This window comes from Mustela nigripes, chromosome X (assembly GCF_022355385.1).
Source record: "Mustela nigripes isolate SB6536 chromosome X, MUSNIG.SB6536, whole genome shotgun sequence".
NCBI lineage: Eukaryota > Metazoa > Chordata > Mammalia > Carnivora > Mustelidae > Mustela > Mustela nigripes.
In genome coordinates, this window is record NC_081575.1 from 62,906,506 (window position 1) to 62,927,865 (window position 21,360).

Genomic DNA, 21,360 nt, shown 5'->3' on the forward strand with positions numbered 1-21,360 from the left:
GGGAAAGTTACAAGGACAATAAATCAATCAGAAGGACATCAGAATCACTTCACAGGAGGTAAAAGGAATCCCCTACAGAGTTACCCCAAAGCAGTTTCTTCCGAAAGAGGACATCCCAGAACAACTCTACAGCAAACCTGGAAGGCAGTAAGGGAAAACTGGAGTGAAGCATGAGGACTCCAGGAGGGGATTATCTCTAATAAAGATGAACAGATTTATCTCAGCAGTTTGAACACACTGGGAACAAATCAGTGTTAAGTACATAGGAAAAAAAAAACATTCAAAACTAACTCCAAAGAAAATTTAAAAAGGTACATAATGGAATCATAGCATACAACATAGCTCAGCTGTGAAGAGTATTCATAATCCCAATACAGACTACTCACCTAATCTTTAACAGAACTATACTGGGGCAAAATGAAGAAGGGGAGTATATGTGGAACAGAGGACAGAGAGAGCTCAATCTTTCCATGTAGGAAACTGATATACAGCTTTTTATAAACATCAAGAAATTGAAAGTGTTAAGTATGTGACTTAGAAACAGGGAGGGTGAATGCCCAAAAAAACCTAAGAGGTAAAAATCTCTGGGGAATGGGAAAATGTGAGGAAGAGGATGAAGCCTCTATTTTGTTGTTGTAAGCCTTAACTGTTTTATTTTCAAATATGGTCATGTGTTTTTAACAGATAAAAATAAAACGTAAAGCACCTGTCACATTATCTGTCATAAAGTATGCCCTCAATAAAGAGTAGATATTTATCTAATCTCCCCTACCTCCCCAACCAATGCTGCCCCATTTCTTGCATTCAGAATGTAATTGATTCAATCCTTTCCCTAAGAGTCTGTCCTCACCCTAACAAAGTATGACAGGAAAATAAAATCCCAGTTTCAATGGATACTTTTATTTATTTCATAGTTCACCAACTTTGCCTCCCTACCTACCTATAATTGGAATTTCATCTTATTTCCATGCTGAGAAGCGAAACAATGACAAAGCTAGTTAGAATAAGCTACTTGAAAAAGAGAAGCTAACACAGCTCATTTTCTTTTAACAGGCAAAATATAAATATATGCACTCTAGAATGCATAATGGCTTAGTTGCTAGGAAATTCAAAGGGGATCTTGAAGAATGTAGGCAAATCCATGGTGCAATAAAGAGGAGCTGAGATGCTGTGCAACTGCTTAAGGGTTCCTGGTGCTGCACCTCTTGGCCACTAGCTGAATCTTGACATGGGGGAAGATTTTAGCTAATGCCAAGCAGAGATACGGCAAGGACTAAGTTGACTTAGGGGCTGGGCACAGGAACCAAAAGGCAGGAAAGTACTAAACACTGCTGAGAGCATCCACCCCAGGAAGGACTTTACCTGTTTTTGAGAAAGCACACATACACAGACAGCATTACTACAAGACCCACTAAGCCAGATACACCTATCTTCCCAGTAACATGTCCCAATAACATGTCTGCTCTTCCTTTGAACACATGACCAAGATCTGGGTAACTTTCACATTCTGGGTCCCAGGTCTATTAGAGTGTCACCCCTCTGGAGTAAGTCTTCCTCTCTGCCCCTCCCCACCCAAAATGGATGCTAGGAGTGTTATTTGAAGTTCCTCCATTTGTACTGCCCAGGTAATAATGAACACCAATGACAATACCACATACTATCTCCACTCTATTCTACCCACCTGTCACTGCATAATCCCCGGCCTTCCCCCCAGCAAGTCAAATAGGGAAGAATCTCACCTTCCAGGAGCTCTAAACTGGCACCACCCCCAGTGCTCACATGGCTGACTTTATCCTCTGTGTTCCATTTGGCACAGCAAGTAGCAGTGTCTCCACCACCTGTTGAATGAAAGCCAAGTTAAAAAGAGAGAAAGGAAACAAAAAGGACTGGCACCAAACTGTAAGGCAATATGCTCTTAAGCCCAAAAGGCAGATGATGAACCCCCAATTCCCTCTCATTAAGAGGGTCCGGTCCTCCAAGAAATGTACACTGGTTCAGCTCTCAAGACTCAACCAGCACCAAGAAACCTAGTAAAAGTTCATCATTTCCCTTCAACTTTCCTCTGATCAGAATTCTACCAGACTACCCTGGCATTAACTTTGTAAAGCACCCTTTACCTATGATGGTGATGCAGCCCCTGGCAGTGGCTTTTACCACCTCATCCATGAGAGCTTTAGTTCCTTGGGCAAAAGCATCCCATTCAAATACGCCCACGGGTCCATTCCACACGATCTGCTTAGCCCGAGCAACTGCCTCAGCGTAGTTCTTGCTGCTCTCAGGACCACAGTCCAAGCCCTAAGGGGAGGAGTTAAAATAGAAGATGACCTACCAAGAAAGTTGCTCTGAAAGTAATGAACACCACCTTCACCAAGAGCTGAACTCAAGGCTGAACACCAGCTTCTTGTAGAACCAAAAGACACCCTTCATTCTTAAGAAGTATAAACCTGCTCACATCCTTTATGGAATATCAAATGGAAGGGAAAACCAGGTTATTTGATAAAAACATTCTTAACCACACTATGACTGTGAAGAACTGAATCAGTAGTTTTCAACAGGGGTCATTTCTATCCCTCCCCAGAGGTCCTGTAGCAGTATCTGGGGATATTTTGGTTGTCCCAACTTGGGAGGGAGATAGTTCTGACATCTAGGAGGCTGAAGTCAGGGATGCCGCTCAACACCCTGTGATGTGCAGGACAACACCCCCCAGCAAAACTACCTGAGATGCCAACAACGTGATGTGCAAGACAACACCCCATAGCAAACTACCTGAGATGCCAACAATGCCAAGGTTGAGACAATGATCTATATTCAGTGGTTCTCAAATTTTGGCATGTACTGGAATCACCAAGAGGAATTGTTCTAGCAAAAAAATTCCTGGGCCCAACCTCTAGAGCTCCTGATACATTAAGTCTGGGATAGGGCCAAGAAACTTCCATCTTTTGATGCTATTGTTCTTAGAACCACACTCTTGAGAAACACTGAATAATACCCACAAGTAAGCAAACTAGTATGTCAACATGATACAGCTTTATACAGCTATTACAATGATAATACGTGGCGAACACTACAATGAAATATTTAGTCTTTAATATACACATAACATACATTTTTTTCCTGTTTATAATCAGTACACTTCTGCTACCCTTAATGTTTTTATGTAAGAGTTCTTATACGGTTTTTAGGTAACAACGTAATCCAGAACAGCCCAGATCATGAAAGTATTTAGCACCAAGCCCAGCACATAGTTAAGTCTTAACAACAAATACTAAATAAATTTAGAAACAAAACATAGTTTTGCCCCCTTATTACTGATGAAGACAGCAGCAATCATGCTTTTCCCCCCATGGATTCTCTCCTGAGGAGGGCCTCGCTGCTACATTTGGAGCCCTTTCTGACAGGGATCTCCTGTAGAGATTCTTTTAAAATGCTGGCTGGTTGAATGAATGAATGAAGGAAGGAAGGAAAAAAGGAAGGAGGAAAGAAAGAACGAAAGAAAGAAATTAAAATGCTTTTGTTCACTCCTACCACCACCCACCCTATTGACTCACCATCCAGCCAGCAGGTATGCCAGAGGCCACAGTGGCTTGGCCAGTCTTGGCATTCTCATCAAACTTTTCAGCAGTGACAAAGTCAACAGGCAAGGTAATTTTTACACCATTCTTCTCAGCTTTGGACATCAGGTCTTTGACTATCTTGGCTCCCTCTTCATCAAACAGAGAAGTGCCAATCTATACACAGGAGCCAAAATAAAGATCAGCCTCTATACTAAGAACATGATTAACTCACAAAGCAGACAGGAGCAACAATGCAGTGTAAAGGAACAATTCCAAGACAAAAGGCAACTTTCAAAAAAAATAATAAATGGGAGTTTCGAGGGCTCATGTCAGAAGCTGGTTTTCTTTTTAAATTTATGTAACCTGCTACTTCTGATGGAGAACCACTTCATATCTACTTGGCACTGGTATCCTACCTCCATGTTGTTGAGCACTTTTAGGAAGGTAAAAGCCATTCCACCACCAATAATCATCTCATTGACTTTGTCCAGCATATTACTGATCAGCTGGATCTTGTCTGCAACTTTAGCTCTAGAAGAGAAAGCAAGAATCATCAACAAAAGAATAAATGGTGGACTAAGGAAGTGATATTATATAGTGTCTGAGTTTTTACATCAAGGCACAGAGAAATGTCCCACAAGTGACAAAAGTACTGGCTAACTACTCTGGAAAACAGTATGAAAGCTCCTGCAGAAGTTAAAAATATGACTACTCTATGATCCAGCAATTGTACTAGATATTTACCCAAAATACACAAAAATACTGATTCAAAGGGATACACATGCCCCAATGTTTAACAGCACTGTCAATAATAACCAAGTTATGAAAAGGTCCAAATGTCTATCGACTGATGAATGGATCAAGAATCTGTGGTTTACACACACACAGCAGACTATTACTCAGTCATAGAAAGAAACCTTGCCACTGCTCAACAATATGGATGGAGCTAGAATGTTATTATGCTAAGTGAAGTCAAGTCAGTCAGAGAAAGACAAATACCGTATGATTTCACTTGTATGTGGAATTTAAAAAACAAAACAGATGAACACAAGGGGTAAAAAAAGAGAGGCAAACCATAAAACAGACTCAGACTGAGGGTTGGTGGGTATGGGGATGGGTTAAATGGATAATGGGTAAGGAGGGGGGCACTTGTTATCATGAGAACTGGCTGTGCACGTAAGTGATGGATCACTAAGTCACCTAAAACCAATATTAGACTGTATGTTAACTAACTGGATTTAAAAAAAAAAAAACTGTAAACAAAAAAAGTACTGGCTAACGCCCTATGTTTCTTCAACCCAAAAGTCCAATCTGTTTCTAAGAAAACCCCTTAACAGTGTGGTTCTAGACCAAAAGAACTGAGAATACCTACTACTATCTATAGAAACCATGATACCCAAATACATCTCTACTTTGCCCCTTCTCCCCACAAAAACCAGAGTCAAGACAGCTAGTTGTACCTGAGCAAGACTATTAATTATGGGATTCCCCGAACCCACTCAAAACTGTCCCAGGCCAGGGCACGTGGGTGGCATAGTCAGTTAAGTATCTGACACTTGGTTTCAGCTCCAGTCATGATCTCAGGGTCATGAGATCGAGCCCAGAGTCAGGCTCTGTGCTCAACACAGAGTCTGCTTCAAATTCTCTCTCCCTCTGTCCCTCCTGCTTGTGCATGCACTCGCATGCTCTCTCTAAAATATATCAATGTTTAAAAAATGTGGGATGGGACGCCCAGGTGGCTCAGTGTGTTTAAAGCCTCTGCCTTCGGCTCAGGTCATGATCCCAGAGTCCTAGGATCGAGCCCCACATCGGGCTCTCTGCTCAGCAGGGAGTCGGCTTCCCCTCTCTGCTCGCCTCTCTGCCTACTTGTGATCTCTGTCAAATAAATAAAAATCTTTTTTTTTAATTTTTTTTTAAATGTGGGATGGATACTCTACACCTCACATGCCCTGATTCTTCAACAAATCATGTAAAGGAAATAGTAAGAAAAAGGGACTATTACAGAACAGAAAATGCCTAACAACCAAATACAACACATGAACTTCATATGGATCCTTACTCCATGAAGCCAATTATAAAATGGCATTTCTGAGATGACAAAGAACTTCTGAATACAGACTAGATATTAGATGACAAACGAAGCTGTTAAAATATGTTAGCTATAACGTGGTGGTTATTTAAAAGAAATCTCTTTATCAGTTATGAGATACATACAGTACTACTAAGTGAAATTATGTCTAAGACTTGCTTAAAAGCACTCCTGATAAAAAATGTGATTGTGAAGCAGTGTACTAGGTGTCTGGGGGCTTATTATACTGTTCTCTCAACTTCTGTATATGGTTCAATGTTTCCACAATAATGTTTTCTTTAATAAAATGTTAAAATTTGCCCCAAAACTGTTACTGGTCTAAGACTACACTGGAAGAAAGCTGGCAAAAACAAGAACACCACACCAAAAAAAACCCCTCCACATCAACTTCCCACAAACAGTTATTTCCAGCTAAGCCTTAAATCTGATGGTTACCACTAGGTGGTACTCACATATTCCAGATCTACAGAAGGATGTAAAGCAAAAGCAGCTCGAATCCTTATCTCCAGAGATGAGGATGAGAGTCTGACCTTTGTAACACAGTGCACAAGAGGGGCAATGCTTCTAGAATGCAGAAAACAACCTATACCCACCTGAATTATTTTTAGGACCCTGATACTGGGCTCATGAATCCTGAAGAACTATGCTACCTGAAACTGACATCCAACTCCAGAGTAAGCTTTCATAGGAAAATGCTGAGTGTGTTCAATCACATGGGGAAAAACAAACATGCTTATAGAAGGGCCAGTAGCATTCAGCCATAAAGAGGGTGCTACCTCGATATCCAAGTGATAGCAAGTCCTCTTATTCAAGCAGCACTAGGTCCCCAACCCCACTCTAAAATTTCTCTTCCTAGACTCTTAACCTGCAATTCTGAAATTTCTATTCTAACTAAGCCACTGGAATATCATTCTCCACGTGGTACCTTTCTCCACAGGAAAAACTGTAAAAAGGTATATTATCTGGAGAAATTAGTTCTAAATGATAAATTAAATACATACATATGAAAAGATGTTCGTAGTTATTCTTGCCAGACTGTATAAACATGGAAGACTCAAGTGCTTCAGAAATTGTTAGATGAGCACCTATGGTCAATCTTTCCCATTCTTCCCTCCAAAACCACTTGCTGTCCTTCTTGGCCCTGCTTTGTCCTAGGAGTCTGACCTGCATGAAGGCACATCACTTGCCCTCGGGCTTCCAGTTGGGTTGTAGGCAACTGGGAGGGGGCGAGGTAGGGGGAACATCAATAGAAGACTGAAGGGAGATCAGAGTATTTCTTCCCCTGGCTCCCTCCTTGCCAGATGCCTCCCTGTCTATCCCTATATTCCCTGAACAAGGCTACAGTTTCTCTCAGAGGGCCCTGGATTTTGGTAACCATTCCTTCCCTTTTGTCCCTTCAGGCCTAGGGAAGGTGAGAGCTGTTGCTGGCCCCACACTACTAAGCTGTACTTTCTGGGTGTCCCTGAACCCTACCCACACATTTGTACATAGTCTCTTTATTAAACTCTCCTTATTTACCCCATCCGATTATGCTTTCGGACCATAATAAGCCACGCAAGTCATGGCCTACTACCAGGCAAACATGCTATTTAAAGCATGATCTTGAAGAGTTCTTCATACCCGCCCAGGATGGCCAGGAAGGGTCGCTCTGGGCATTCCAAAGCCTTGGCAAAGTAGTTCAGCTCCTTCTTCATTAAGAAACCTCCAGCCTTCTGTGGCAGACTGACTCCCACCATGGAGCTAGAAAAGACCAGAGACACTGCAATTTTGGTCAATCCTTAACAATTCTCCCAATTCTAGAGTCCATCTCCTTATCGCTGAAATACCTTCACTTCTGAGATTCCAGGAGACCACGGTTTTCATCCCTAAATTCCAACAAAAATATGGAGGTACAAAACAAGGTTTTTGACTAACAGGGCACAGCCTAGAGGAACAAGTAAAAAGCAACAAACTTGAGTAGGATTGGAGAAACACAACTCAAGTCTTCAAGTCAAGGGTTTAACCATAATAAACAATCAGCCAGTTAGCTAATGGCCAAAGACTCCTCACTTTGCTTCCAGCGTAAGATTCTGACCTTACAATGTTAACAAAGGGAGGGCTCTACCTGAAATTTCCTAAGAGCAACCTCTTCCTGAAGCTCAACAAAAAGATTCACAATTCTTCACATTTTTCCCTTTTATTTCCTCAATAAGGACCAAGAATATTCACAGGAACCACAGTCTTAACTGGCAGCTCCAATTAGAGATAGAAGCTCAAAGTATGATGTTCTGAGAGCTTGGGCTGCTTGAGTAAACAGAGGATACTCCTCCTAGCTCAATGTCAAAAAAGACTCTTAGTACCTGTGAGCTCGGTGAGCAGTGCCAAAAGCATCATTGACATAGACATCTCCTAGCTTGGAAAGGGAAGCTCGGAAGGCTTCTACTTTGGCTGGCTCAGCTTTAACCTGCAGGGAAAAAAAAAGAAAGAAAACCAACACAGAAAATGTTGATGGCTCCAAGAAGACAACTGTAAAGGCATTTCATACCAAGAGTCCTCCTGAGTATCTCTAAGACCCAGAGTCAGTGCGACAGCAATTTGTACAACTAGAAACAGAATCTATTTCCTCTTCCAAATATTCTAGGTCTTTTGGTCCCTTCTACATTCTGCTCTCCTTCATCCTGCCTCAAATTGCAAAGAAGATTCCTAACCATGGCTTAACCTCTAATCACACAAAGCTAATCACAACCCACTGACCTCTCCCCAAGTCCTAAGATTATCTTTTCTTTTCCTTAGCTTGCTTGCCTCATAGCCTCATTTCAACATATTCTCCTTGCAAAAGTTAGGAATATACTTGACCCAAGCTTCTAGCTACCAAGGCCTTTCTCCAAAGGGAAAGTGGCCCTCACACACATTCTTCATGAGGCTGGAACAGAGAGGGCAGGTGGAAACATCGCAACAGAAAAGAACATATAGAGAGAGAGAGAGAGAAAGAGAGAGAGAGAAAAAAATATATATATAGAGAGAGAATATATATATATATATATATATATATATATATATTATTCTATATATTCTATGTAACATTCCCTAGAAGTTAGGCATCTAAGAAAACAAGAAATACACTTCTCCAAAAAAAGAGAAACAAAGTAGTAGTAAAACACTGTGGCTTTGAAATGTCTGCTCACTCTCCAGGATACCCCCCACCTAAAAGGGGACATAAAGCAGGATGGCAGGATGAACAAAAACCTCCAGAAAGAAACCAAGCAAAGATGCACGGGGGAACACATCACAGAAAAATATACAGGACAGAACTAATGTTCCTTTTAGTCACTGCCCACTCCCATCCTCCTACATTTCAAGGTGAAGGAGGTTGCCACAAATAACAGGGGTTTTCTTCTAATGACCTTAAGAATGACCTTCTAATGCTAAAACTAAAGACTGTAGAACCTACATAATCTTTCCAGAATGGAATAGTATCTGCCACTGGTGACTAAGATAATCTGTGTTAAGAAAATACTGCCCAAATGGCAGAACACCTGGGTTCTAGGCCCAACTCCAACACTAATTCACTGTGTAACCTTTGGCAAATAGATCTCTGTCCCTGAAATCTTCCCACCTATTAAAAAGGCATGATAACTCCTTAAAGAACTGTCAAAGGAAAAATGGGGCAAACAAGCTCTTCATGAAACAGGCACTACAGAAATTAATAACCAGAACCCACTTCTCAGTTTTGTTCTACCAATAACTAGAAGAAAGAAAATATTCCTAAAAGACCAATGTGGGCACACTGGAAAAAGGAAGTTATTTTATGTCCTTGCTTTTTTTTTTAAATCTATTCTGAACTTATTACTGGCTCAAGAAATTCCAAGCACTAAATGGACACTAAATGTAAAGTTAACTAAAAATGTCACAGACTAGAACTGTTAGTTCATCACTTCCTGAATAGGTGGTTTTGTCTCAATCTGCTACCATTTCTAAGTCCTAGAGTCTGTGCAAGTGAGTTTCACTCTAACAGGCACCAAATTTGAGATCAGCACCTGACTCCTACCACTGTACCAAGATTATGCCAAAGGCAGGGTAAGGCAAGACCAGGGCCTAAGGTGCTAAGAAAAGAAACTGCTTGTAAGCAGGTACTCCATGACCTTAAGAAACACCAGAAGCACAACAGGAGACTGAGATACTAGCTTCAAAAAATCTTTCTTTTTTTTAAGATTTTATTTATTTATTTGACAGGCAGAGATCACAAGTAGGCAGAGAGCCAGGCAGAGAGAGAAAGGAGGAAGCAGGCTCCCCGCGGAGCAGAGAGCCCTATGTGGGGCTCAATCCCAAGACCCTGGGATCATGACCTGAGCTGAAGGCAGAGGCTTGAACCCACTGAGCCACCCAGGCGCCCCAGCTTCAAACAATCTTATTCCCCAAGACACAAAACACCTAAGGGTAGAAAGTTCTAAAGGATGACTTCAGCTTCTCTTTTACCCATAGGCAAATCCTACATCATCCTCAAAGAGCCAGCTTTATCACTTAATATTTGAATTCTGGCTGTCACATCATAGTAATCTACTTTGTGGATTATCTATGGTTGCTCTTTAATTTTTGTTTTGGGTGGGTTTTTTCTGTGGTCCCTTTGGCATGACAACAGCATAGTTGAGCAATTCCAACAGAGACCATATGCAGTTGTGACTATACTGCCTACAAAGCCTAAGTATTTTACTGTTTGATCCTTTATAGAAGTAGTTTACTGATCTAATGGACTGAGCTATATATAAAGTCCAGCAACACCACTACTGCCTCTAACTTCAGTAAAATGACTGCCTTTTGGAAACTTAAATTTCTTTATAAAATGATGACAACATGTGCACTTCCTTATTTTAAAGGGAATTCAAAAAAATATTTTATACTTCATAAAAAATGTCTCAAATCCAAGGCAGTAGCATCATGACCATCATTTGCCCAACTACAATTTTCCCAGAGTCCCTTTCCACTTGACTTAGTACAAAGTACTTTTTCTGCTCACTTAATTCTTTTATAAGGAAATCCCAATTCTATCACACTAAATTTCAATTTATGGTTTTAAGAGTGCCAAGCTCAACTATTAAATTAATCCCCCTTTTAAATAAGAATATTACTGTCCTTCTATAAAACACCATGGTCTGTTGCTTAGAAAAACTGTTCCAGCCTTGATGGAAAAAAAATCTGAAACTGGCTCTGCAGGAAGAACCCCTGGTACAGCATGGACACCCACCCCCAACAAGTGCCTATGAACATCTGCTATCTGCTCTCAGCACTTGGCAATCATAGGCTACCCTTCAACTAGGATTACCACACACTGTCAGGGAAAAAAAATCCTCATGTATCATAGGCCAAGTGGGGAACAAAGTAACAACTGCAAAAGCACAACCACTGAATACTCTTATACCCAAATGGTATTCACATATTTTTCAAAGGTATTACAAAGCATCTGAGCATGAGAAGGGCTTCTGGGATGCTAGCCAATATTCTATTCCTTGACCCAGGTGGTGGTTACATAGCAGGTGTGTGTGTACTCTGATAATTTATCAAGTCATGTATCTATAGATAGATAGATATAAATAAATAAATTTGTATAAATGCATAGCTTGAATATATATTCATATATACCCCTATATATTCATATTCATTTAAAGATTTTCATGTATATTAAAATAACCCTTAATATATGAATAAAAGGTTATTTTAATTTATTCATATATGAATATTCATTATGTATGAATAACCTTTATATGAATAAACATAAACCTTATCTCATATATATGTACTTATGCTATACTTCAATAAAGAGATATCTAAGGAAAAAATAAACATGATCTACCTCTATTCTTCAATCTCTCAGGGACCCAGTCCCCCTCACCCCTAATAATGTCTGAAGTCACAGGCCCTACCTTATTCCCAGAAGCATCTTTTCCCTTCCCTTCTTCCTCCACATGAAAGCGAAGGTTCTCCAGCAGGATAACAGACCCAGCAGCTGGGTTAGCACAAGCTTTCTCCACTTCTTGGCCCACACAGTCCTTTAAGAACAAAACATCCCTGGGGAGAGCAGGAGATGGAGACAACTGAAAAGTCTGAAAGAACCAGTACATGCTTCACAGCATCTACTGTCAAGAGTCTACCAGCTCCAGAGTCTGGCACTTACTTGCCCAGCAGAGATTTAAGTTCTACAGCAACTGGCTCCAAAGAGTACTTCTCAGGCATGGGGACACCATCTGGCCGGCCAAGATGGCTCATAAGAACAACTGACTTAGCTCCATTGTCCAAGCAGAATTTGATGCTTGGGATGGCAGCCTTGATTCTGCAACAATAAAGAGACACGGGATAGATCAAGGTTACTCCTAGGAATTAGTGGGAATGGTTTTATTTATGGCCTCATGAACTATAAAGCCCCTTTTCTTTTCTAAATTCCCTCAGATTTACTGTTGGGAACTCAGTGATGGTCCTCGGGTTCAGGTTCAAAGGAAGAAGTCAGTTATGATGCCAACCCTCCACCAAGGATTATTCAATCTCATCACATTTTGCCACTTATGCAGAGATCTACCAGAGCAGGACTGAAGCTGCTATCTTTAGAAGGACTTGCTTGCAAGGTTGGCCCTTGGCCAGTGTCTGGGAACCCGGCTTCCAAGTCATCCCTCAAATCTGACATGTGCTGTTCTAATGGACACTGCTCCAAGACTGTAAGAAGTGATTTATACTGAAAACGTGCTTTCTTCTAATAGTCTAGAATTTTGTTGGTTCCAATGCAGAGGGTACCCACTGACCAGCTCCCAGTACAAATCTTAGAAGCCAAATCTCTAATAGCTTCACTGGGCGAAAATAGTGCATGCAACTTCTGCAGTTTCCACTGCTGAAAGGCGAGCACTGGAAGCCCATGCATAGATTTCTCCAGATTTTATGTGTCTTTTCCCCTTGCTGATCTTGTCATGTACCCTGTAATAATAAACTTTGGCAGTGATAACTCTATGCTACATCCTGTCATCCTGTCCTGTGAGTCCTTCTAGTGAATCACTAAGTTATAAAGGTGTCTTGGGGACCCCTCAAACATCCCTCTTATCTGATTGAGGAAGAAATCTAAAATTCCCCAATCCTGACACCATTAAAGGAAATACAGGAAAAAACTTAAAAATGTGTAGTAACTTTTCTCCACCCATTATAGATGCTAAGGCACATTTCCTGGTAGGAAAAAATACATTATATAGAACATGGTTTAAATAATGTCATATTATCTACACTACAGTTTAACTAAAAAATTATTAAACTTCCTTTAAACATGTCAAACTTTTGTCATAACCTTGATACTAACTTTCCACTTTTGCCAGTCTTTTTTTTGAAGATTTTTTAAAGATTTTATCCATTTGACAGAGATCACAAGCAGGCAGAGAAGCAGGCAAGAGTGAGGAAGAAGCAGGCAGAGAGTGAGGAAGAAGCAGGCTCCCCGCTGAGCAGAGAGCCCAACGTGGGGCTCGATCCCAGGACCCCGGGACCATGACCTGAGCCAAAGGCAGAGACTTTAACCCACTGAGACACCCAGGTGCCCCAGTGAAGGGGATTTTAGATAGGGTGACCAGGGAAATCTCTGATAAGGTGACTGATAAAAACCAAGTTAGGTTTCTAAAATATCTTGTGCTATTTGACATATATAAAAACTCACTAACACCAAATAAAGAAGAAACCTTCATTAGGCACAAAGTTTGCCCAAAGAAACAAATTATTCTTCAGGGATATCCCTTATCAGCAAGTTCTATTATTTTTAATGCTTCCTTCTGTTAACTCCATGGATTTCTGAAAATGAAAAAATGTACTCAGATCTGCTTCTCTGCTTTTAATTCATAAAACACCTTGATAGGCATATTTCCAATTTCTTCTGTGTGCTGCAGAAAATAATGAAAAAAGAGATGCCTTGTACAAAACACAGACCTTCCACTATACTGCAGCAGGGAAAATGCCAGTCTCTACCCTGGGACCAGTATCTGAAAATGTTCTGGGTCTAGACCTAGACCGTACAATAAGGCAGCCATTAGCTATGTGTGCCTCTTCAATACTAGGAATAATGACTAGTCCAGATGGTGATGTGCTTGGTGAAGATACATGCTGGATCTTGAAGACTTAACACCAAAAAATTTTTATGTCCCTTTAATTTTTTACTGAATAACTCCTGAATGATTATTTTGGACTTAACTGAATTAAATATAACGTATTACTTAAAATTAAGTTCACCCACTTCTTTTTACCTTTTTAATGTGGCAACTAGAAAATTCTGTATTATATGTGGCTTATATTCTATTTCTATTAGACAACACTGCTCTAGATCATTGGAAAGCACACCTTTCCAGCTCAAACCCCTCATCTGGAATTTAAAATTAAACCTTTTTTACAATCTAGTCAAAAGCAAGAGTGTACGATCACTTAAAATTTCTGCTTTTGATTTTGGAGTCAAGATATTTAGAATAGCCTAAACTGACTGAAAATACTACTTCTGAAATCTTTTCCCTTGTATCAGAATTCCCCAAAACTGATTTTACCTGAGCCATATGGAATGGAAAGGCTTGTAAAAATACATATAAGCTTTAAATTACTAATATTAAAAAATCCTCTTGCAGAGTTCTTCATTTTGCAAGGGAAGCAAATGCCAGCTCTGATATTCTTTAAAAATACGTAACCCCAAATTCTTCACATTTTCAAAAAATAGGGAGAGAAAATAAATCACTTAAAATGACTTTTTTCAATTTCTACATTCTCCTAAGAAAGCAGACCACATAGTGGGTTTGTGGAAGGCCAAGACTATATATGGCTTAAGCTACCACACAGTTCTACACTAAAAAAGGAAAACCATTTCATCCTACATACCCACAGGCACACACATCTTAAGCCAAACTCAAGTTTTAGCAGAGACCTTACCTCTGGTTGTTTGTTATCTGGTTGTTCTTCATAGGAACGTTGAAGTCCACTCTAAAAAAGAAGCAAAGTTTCAGATTTCCTCAAAGATTAGGAGAAGCATTTTTAGTGAACCAGTTAAATATGATGGGTGTTCAAAAACCACCTTAATAATCATCAGTGGTATTATAAGACACAGTGGTTAGCCATGGGGAGGCCGGTGGGAGGAGGGAGAGAGAGGACTGGACCAGAAGGTGCTTCTGGGGTTGTCTTGTATTCCTTGACCTGGGTGATTACACAAATGTGTTCATTCTGTGATAATTCTTTGAGCTTATGATCTGTGTCCTTCTAGGTATGTATCTTACACTTTATAAGAAAAATTTTTTAAAATAACAAACCTGACTTCACAGGAACTAGCCCTCAAAACCTGGAAAACCAGTTCCACCTAAAAAGAGTTTCATGTGGACCTAGTATGACAGTATGTAATTAATAATGGAGGCTGAATGGGTAAGGGGTAATTAAGGAACATTATCTTGATTGTGATTCCTTTGATATTATTTCTGGGTCCTAGTGAAGCTAACTAGTATCACTCAAAAGAAAAAAAATAAAACATATCAACAGATTATCATTCTTTCTGGAGAAAGCCTGGGGCCTCATGACCAAAAAAAAAAGTACTCTTCAAGCAAAACACAGGCAATAAAAATAAGATAGCTTCTTTCATAAAACCTGAGAGGAGAGGGCGGAACATGTGATCCTGCCTACCTGAGAAACAAGCAATTTAGCAGAGAAGTGATCAGGATGGCACAAGCAAGTAATTTACTGCAGTCTCTCCTTTCTCACCTGACTTTTACCATTTTTTAAGAAACAATAATTTCCTTCCCCCTTCTGTACTCCTTGGAAGCCCAGCTTATTTCAATCTAACTGAAAACAATGTGTGATAGCTAGTTGATAGGGGGCTAAGAGCTGCCTGCCAAGATCCTGTTTAAATGCTTTCTTTCTCATCTGCAGAATGGGGTTAGTATCTACCTCAGGGTGTTACTGTGAGAATTAAATGAGTTAGCATGATCTGTAAAGGGCTTAAAAGAGTACCTGGTACACAATAAGTGCCATACAAATGGCAGCTATTGTATGTGTTAATGCTTCTCCAAAATGTAATTTGTGTTTTAAAAGGCATCAATCTGCCTTTGAAAACACAATCCACTGTTACAAAAAAAGCTAGCACAGTCACATGCTAAGGGGACTACGGGAAGATATGACCTAGTGGAGAAGACTGCTGCCAATGCTCGAGGCCTAGCCGACAGTTACAACATCCTTAGACCTATAAAGACGACCACCAATTTCCTATATTCCTACTCCAACCAACCTCATTGAAGAGATGCCTTTCTAAAGACGGGCTGAGGGAATAAGTCTATATTCAAACATTTTAATTAAGTCTTCAAAAATAAAAGCAGTATGCCTCTGAAGAAATACACTCTATTCAGTTTCAGGCTACCTGACTCTGATTCTAAGCATCTTCTCTAAATATCCCAAACAGGGCGCCTGGGTGGCTCAGTGGGTTAAGCCGCTGCCTTCGGCTCAGGTCATGATCTCAGGGTCCTGGGATCGAGTCCTGCATCAGGCTCTCTGCTCAGCGGGGAGCCTGCTTCCTCCTCTCTCTCTCTGCCTGCCTCTCTGCCTACTTGTGATCTCCCTCTGTCAAATAAATAAATAAATAAATAATCTTTTTAAAAAATAAATAAATAAATATCCCAAACAAAGCCCCTGCCAGCCTTCAAGTACATTCTGAAGAGAACAGAGTATTCCATTACTTGTTGTCATTTTCCCTCTTGCAGCCTCTCAGAAAGGCCCATGGTCAAAAGGGTGAATGGCGACAGGCTGAGCACAAGCCACCCTTTTCAGTAATCCCTACTCCCAAGCCCTTACAGGGAGGAAATTCTATGTGCAGAAATAGTCAAGAATCTGTGACAGCTATACAAGCTGATATAACACACCTTACTGAGGAGAACTGGACTTCTCTTTGCCTGTGCTTTACCTCCCTTCATGACCTCCTAGACTCTCAACAACAGCTCTGTTTTTAGCTTCTCCTTCCTGAGGACTCTGCCACAGAAACTGCCCTTGCTTACACATTCTACTTCTTATATTCTATATAAAATCTGTACCCCTTCCTTTTCCACTTCCCTGAAACACTGGTGAGCCTTAGCTTCAGGCATGAACTCAGATTTCACTACACAGCTATCAGAATGGCTGAAATAAAAAAATAATGGCAACACCAAATGCTGGTCAAGATGCAGGAAAACTGATCACTCATGTAAAATAGCATGCCTGATTTGGAAACCAGTCTGGGAATTCAGCATATGATCCAGTGATTTCACTCCTAGGCATTAATCCAAGAGAAATGACAGCATTTGTCCATATCAAGACCTGTCCATGAATATTCAATGTGCACAACAGCTTTGTTAATAGCCCCAAACTAGAAACAAACTGGATGTCCATCACAGGGTGAATGGCTAAACAAACTGTGCAACATTCATATCATGAAGTACTACTCAGCAATATAGAGAAGCGACAACTTGCATAAATCTAGAGGGCATTAAACTGAGTGGGGAAAAAAAAGCCAATCCCTAAAGGTTATATACTGTGATACCACTTATGTAACATTTTTGCAATGACAGAACTTTAGGGGCAGGAAACAGATCAGTAGTTACCAGGGGTTGGAATGGAGTTGAGGGCAGGGGAATAACTCTGTAGAGGGAGAAAGAGGAAGGTCTTGGTGATTCTCAAACGAAAAGAAAAGTTTTGTAACTTGTGGTAGAAATTACACCGATCTATACATATGATAAAACAGCACAGAACTATACACTTTGTCCCAATGTCAACTTCCTACTTCTGATATTGTACTCTAATTTTGTAAGATGTATCCACTGGAGGAAACTGAGGGAACAAAGACTTCTCTGTACTATCTCTGCAACCTCCTTAATTTTGTAAGATGTATCCTCTGGGGGAAACTGAGTGAACAAACTTCTCTGTACTAACTTTGCAACCTCCTGTGAATCTGTAATTATCTTAAAACAAATTGTTAAAAACGCTGATTTAGTCAAGTCTCTGTCACCTGAAATCTCAGGGGTCCAGGCCCACTCCCATTAAAAGCTCTCAAAAGTACCATGCCCACCCTTGGGTCACTGCCCCCAACTGGAAGACTGGGGTATTATGGGTGTCTTAAGGACTTAGCTCAGTTTTTCCTCTCCATTTCTTTTTCCACTGCATCAAGAGCTGCTGCTTAACAAGTTAGAACAGGTTAGAGAAAAGCAGTGAGGTTTAAAACAGAAGACTGGTGGAGGAAGCAAGCAAAAAGGGAAGTGCTTCACCAGTCACCAAAGGAGTTAAGACTGGCAATCCGTGCTGGGAAGAAAGGAAATGACATTGCAAAAATAAGCCGGAAGTTATACTGAAAAGGCGGTAAAGTCAGCTGGAATCAAAAAAAAAAAAAAAAAAATGGAGGTGGAACCTGGTAATTACCCAGTCAGAGGTTTCTGACTAAAGTTCCCTCAACAAATCAATCTGTTTCCCCCTGGCAACTGAAAGCAGGATCCTTAAGACTTGGCTAACACCAACATCAGAGACATCAGAGCTCTCTTTTGCAGGACGAAAAGGAACCAAATGAAGTAGCCATTACTCAGGAGACCCCATTTCTGAAACACTGCCAGCAACCACCACACAAAGGCACTGAAACAAAAAGAAATTTGTGCTGACAAGGTATAGCTGCCTAGGCTCTTCCAAAAAAATCCCACAAAATTTGACTCTGTTCAAAAGAGATACATTAACAATCAGAGAAAAAGTAACTCCCTGTCCCCAGGCAAAATAAACAGAATTTATCCAGATTTCAGGGGAAAAAATATTGATTGCAACCTTCAGCAGACGAAAAGTCTTTTTGAGTATTTAGAGGACCTGGCTGGAAGTCAAAGGGACCCAAATTCTAGTCCTAGCTCTGCCACCAATTCACTAGTCTGGTGACCCTGGACAGGTAATTTTCCAATAGCAAGAGAGAACTGGCCAATCATTTCAGGTCTCAAGGTTAATCTGTGTTAAATGAAACTTTGAGCCCTTGGACAGCAAGGTATTTCATATTAAGTACAGAGGGAGAAAAGATAAGCACCACCTCAAGTCCCACTCCCAGCCAGCCTAGTTAATCCCTCAAACCAGTTCCCCTGAGAAGATAAAGCCCAAGACTGCAACTGCAGGAAGGTGACCAGTGTGATGCCCCACTTCTGGCCTTTCAGCAGGTGTATCTGGACAGGTCAGCATTGAGCGAAGTAAAGATAGGAGGAGATAATTTAAAAACCTAAAATCCAGTCACATGGCAATGTCCACCTGGCCTGTTTTTCACAGAATCTATCCCCTCTCTTAAGATCACCTGAGGGGTAGAAAAGGCCCTTTTCTAGTACTAGGATGGCTTTGATTACTACTACATCCAGATTGCATCTACTAGGTCATTTGGGAAAATGTAGACACTAAGTGTTTCTCAGGGCCATAAGCTACTGAGTTCTTCTATTTCCACAACAAGGCAGAGGCAGCGACATGCAAAACTAAAAGTGTCCTTGATAAAATCAGAGAAAAGGGTAGAACTGCATTAACTTTTACAGTGCCCACAGTTCTGAAATTCAGAGTGCTCTCCTATGTTTAAGCCTAGGGTGAAGGGAGATTCCCTACAACCTTGTGTGTCTGTTAATATCCAAAAGATGCCCTCACTTGAACCAGCCCAAATTGGCAAAGGGGCTGGATCACACCATTCACATGCCTGTCCATCTATCAACCACTTCCCAAAAAAGATAGGGCTGCACAAGGCTATCAATCAAGCCCTGCCACCCAGGAAACAAGCCACCCTTGGATCCTATCAAGGTTTATCAACAGTCGACCCATCAGTTACATACCCAACTGTCCTGCACTTTGCTCCTAGCTTGCAAATGTACCACACATTACAAAATGATAAATGTAAAAGCTCCATACACCACACTGCTAATTTTGGCATGTTAAGGGACAAGTCCCATGGTAAGTGACCAGGATCCACACGTGCAGAGTAAAAGACACCTAAGTGTAGCCCATCCTCACCTCCACTATCCTGCTTCTCTTGCTTTCTGTGAGGTGAGGCTGAGGAACAGCACGGAAAAGCACCCATGCCTTGATCTACCACGACACTAGCCAGTATGTCTCACCATTCTGATGTAAACCCCATGCCCTGTAGTCCAACGGTGCCGCGCACAGGCCTGTTACATAAGCTCTGCAGAGTATCCTTCACTGTGCCCCACTCCTCCTCCCATCCTCCATGTTTTAGGGGGTCCTACTCCTGAACATCTAAATCAACATCTTTTGGGGGAAACCTCCCTTTTGTGCAGGAACCTTAGAAATCTGTGCCTTTTCTCATCTCTCTAGGATGATCTAGGGCGGTGGGGGAAGGGAAACTAACCAAATGACCTTTCAAGGACCCTTCTTTGGGGCCTAGGGATTTGAACGCTAAGCATTAGGCCTCACCTCGCCTGGTGGGAGCTGGAGGCGACAGAACTGCATTTCAGGAATAGGAAATAGGGCAAAACGGGTCTTTTGAGCCAGAACTGAGCCCTTCCTCGGTGGATCCACCAGCAAAGGGCAAAAATGGCTCCCCTTCCGGGTGAAGACAAGGAGGTCAGAAACCGTGAAATTGGGGCAAAGCCTCGGCCACAATGGTGGAAAGCCTCACTCTGCAGGCTCAGAACCCACGGGGCCGAGCGGACGAGTAAGAGCAACTTTGGGCAGGAGCGGAAGCAAGTTGGCTCGGGCCGAATAGACTGCGGCCAAGCCATTGAGAGAAGCACGAGCAAACGTGTAGAATTACCTCATGACGACCCGCTTCCCCTTCACGTCCAGCTTGTCCAGAGTCAGCTTGTTAGAAAGCGACATCCTGGCAATACAAGGACCACGAGGCTGAGGGCCGAAACAGTGGAGAAGAATGCGGCCGACTAGCGCTTCAGTTGCGTGCGGAATGCGGAAAGCTGCCCGGGCCACACCGCCCCGCCTACCGCTCCTCCCCTTCCCCCTCGCGCAGCGCCCGGCGGTTGCTATTGGACGCGGCCGCGACGCGCCAGCACTCTGCCATTGCCTCCGAGGCGCTGCCTGTCTGCGAGAACACTGGTGGGACGTGCGGTTTTCATTTGTCACGTCCGGCACGCAGCAAGCCGCCCCAGACCTTCGTGACTCGAGGGTGGGAGCAGGAGGCGGGGCCGCGGGGTGGGCAGGGGGCGGGGAAGGGCTCGGGGTGGCGCCTCCGGGCGGACAAGGAGAGCGCGAGAGGTCCCGGGCCTCCGCCCCGGTGCACGAAGCCGCTGCAGCGCGGAGCACAGCCACAATGGCCCGAAGAAAAGCACCGCCCCCCAACCCCAGGGATTTCTTGGAAACCCTGCCAGGATTGATGCAAAAGGCGCTTCCCTCTGGAAAACTAATTGGGTTTCCTGGCTCCCCAAAATGGAATTCTAAGCAAGGCTGCTAATAACTGAGACCTCTCAGAATCCGGGAAAGGCCCAGGTCCCCATCTCTTAAAATAAAAAGTGTTCTGTAATTGTTCTGGTTTTGACACAACGCTAATGACAAGGAGATAGCATTTTTCACATATAAACTAATAATGGTCACAAAACTCGGAGGTAAGTATTGCCTTCCTCACTTTGCAGATTAAGTAAATGATGGAGAAAGAGCTTTAGTGGGTTGCTTAGGGATTTAGACCTTGTAAGTGGTGGATTCAAACGCAGGCAGGGCAGATGAAGAGTCCATACATATTATACTGTAATACAGACAGGAAATGGGGACTCCCTG

The 21,360-nt window shown here is 41.9% G+C and overlaps 1 protein-coding gene across 1 annotated transcript; it reads right to left on the bottom strand.

Annotated features, from left to right (window-relative positions):
• Window positions 1-878: 878 nt before the first annotated feature.
• Window positions 879-20,552, bottom strand: PGK1 (phosphoglycerate kinase 1). Its single transcript, XM_059385717.1, has 11 exons — window positions 20,390-20,552; window positions 14,548-14,598; window positions 11,792-11,947; window positions 11,541-11,685; window positions 7,983-8,086; window positions 7,264-7,383; window positions 3,971-4,085; window positions 3,549-3,728; window positions 2,118-2,295; window positions 1,740-1,838; window positions 879-1,362 (listed from the first exon to the last, which is right to left on the bottom strand). The coding sequence occupies exons 1-11, from the start codon at window positions 20,452-20,454 to the stop codon at window positions 1,322-1,324; spliced, it is 1,254 nt and encodes a 417-aa protein (XP_059241700.1). The 5' UTR covers window positions 20,455-20,552; the 3' UTR covers window positions 879-1,321.
• Between the last annotated feature and the right edge of the window lie 808 nt (window positions 20,553-21,360).

Coding starts and splice junctions, on each gene's coding strand:
- PGK1 (XM_059385717.1), bottom strand. CDS start 20,454: ATGTCGCTTTCTAACAAGCTGACTCTGGACAAGCTGGACGTGAAGGGG. Junction 14,599..20,389: donor GGGAAGCGGGTCGTCATGAG/GTAATTCTACAC, acceptor CTTCTTTTTTAG/AGTGGACTTCAACGTTCCTA. Junction 2,296..3,548: donor GCATACCTGCTGGCTGGATG/GTGAGTCAATAG, acceptor TCCTCCCCTTAG/GGCTTGGACTGTGGTCCTGA.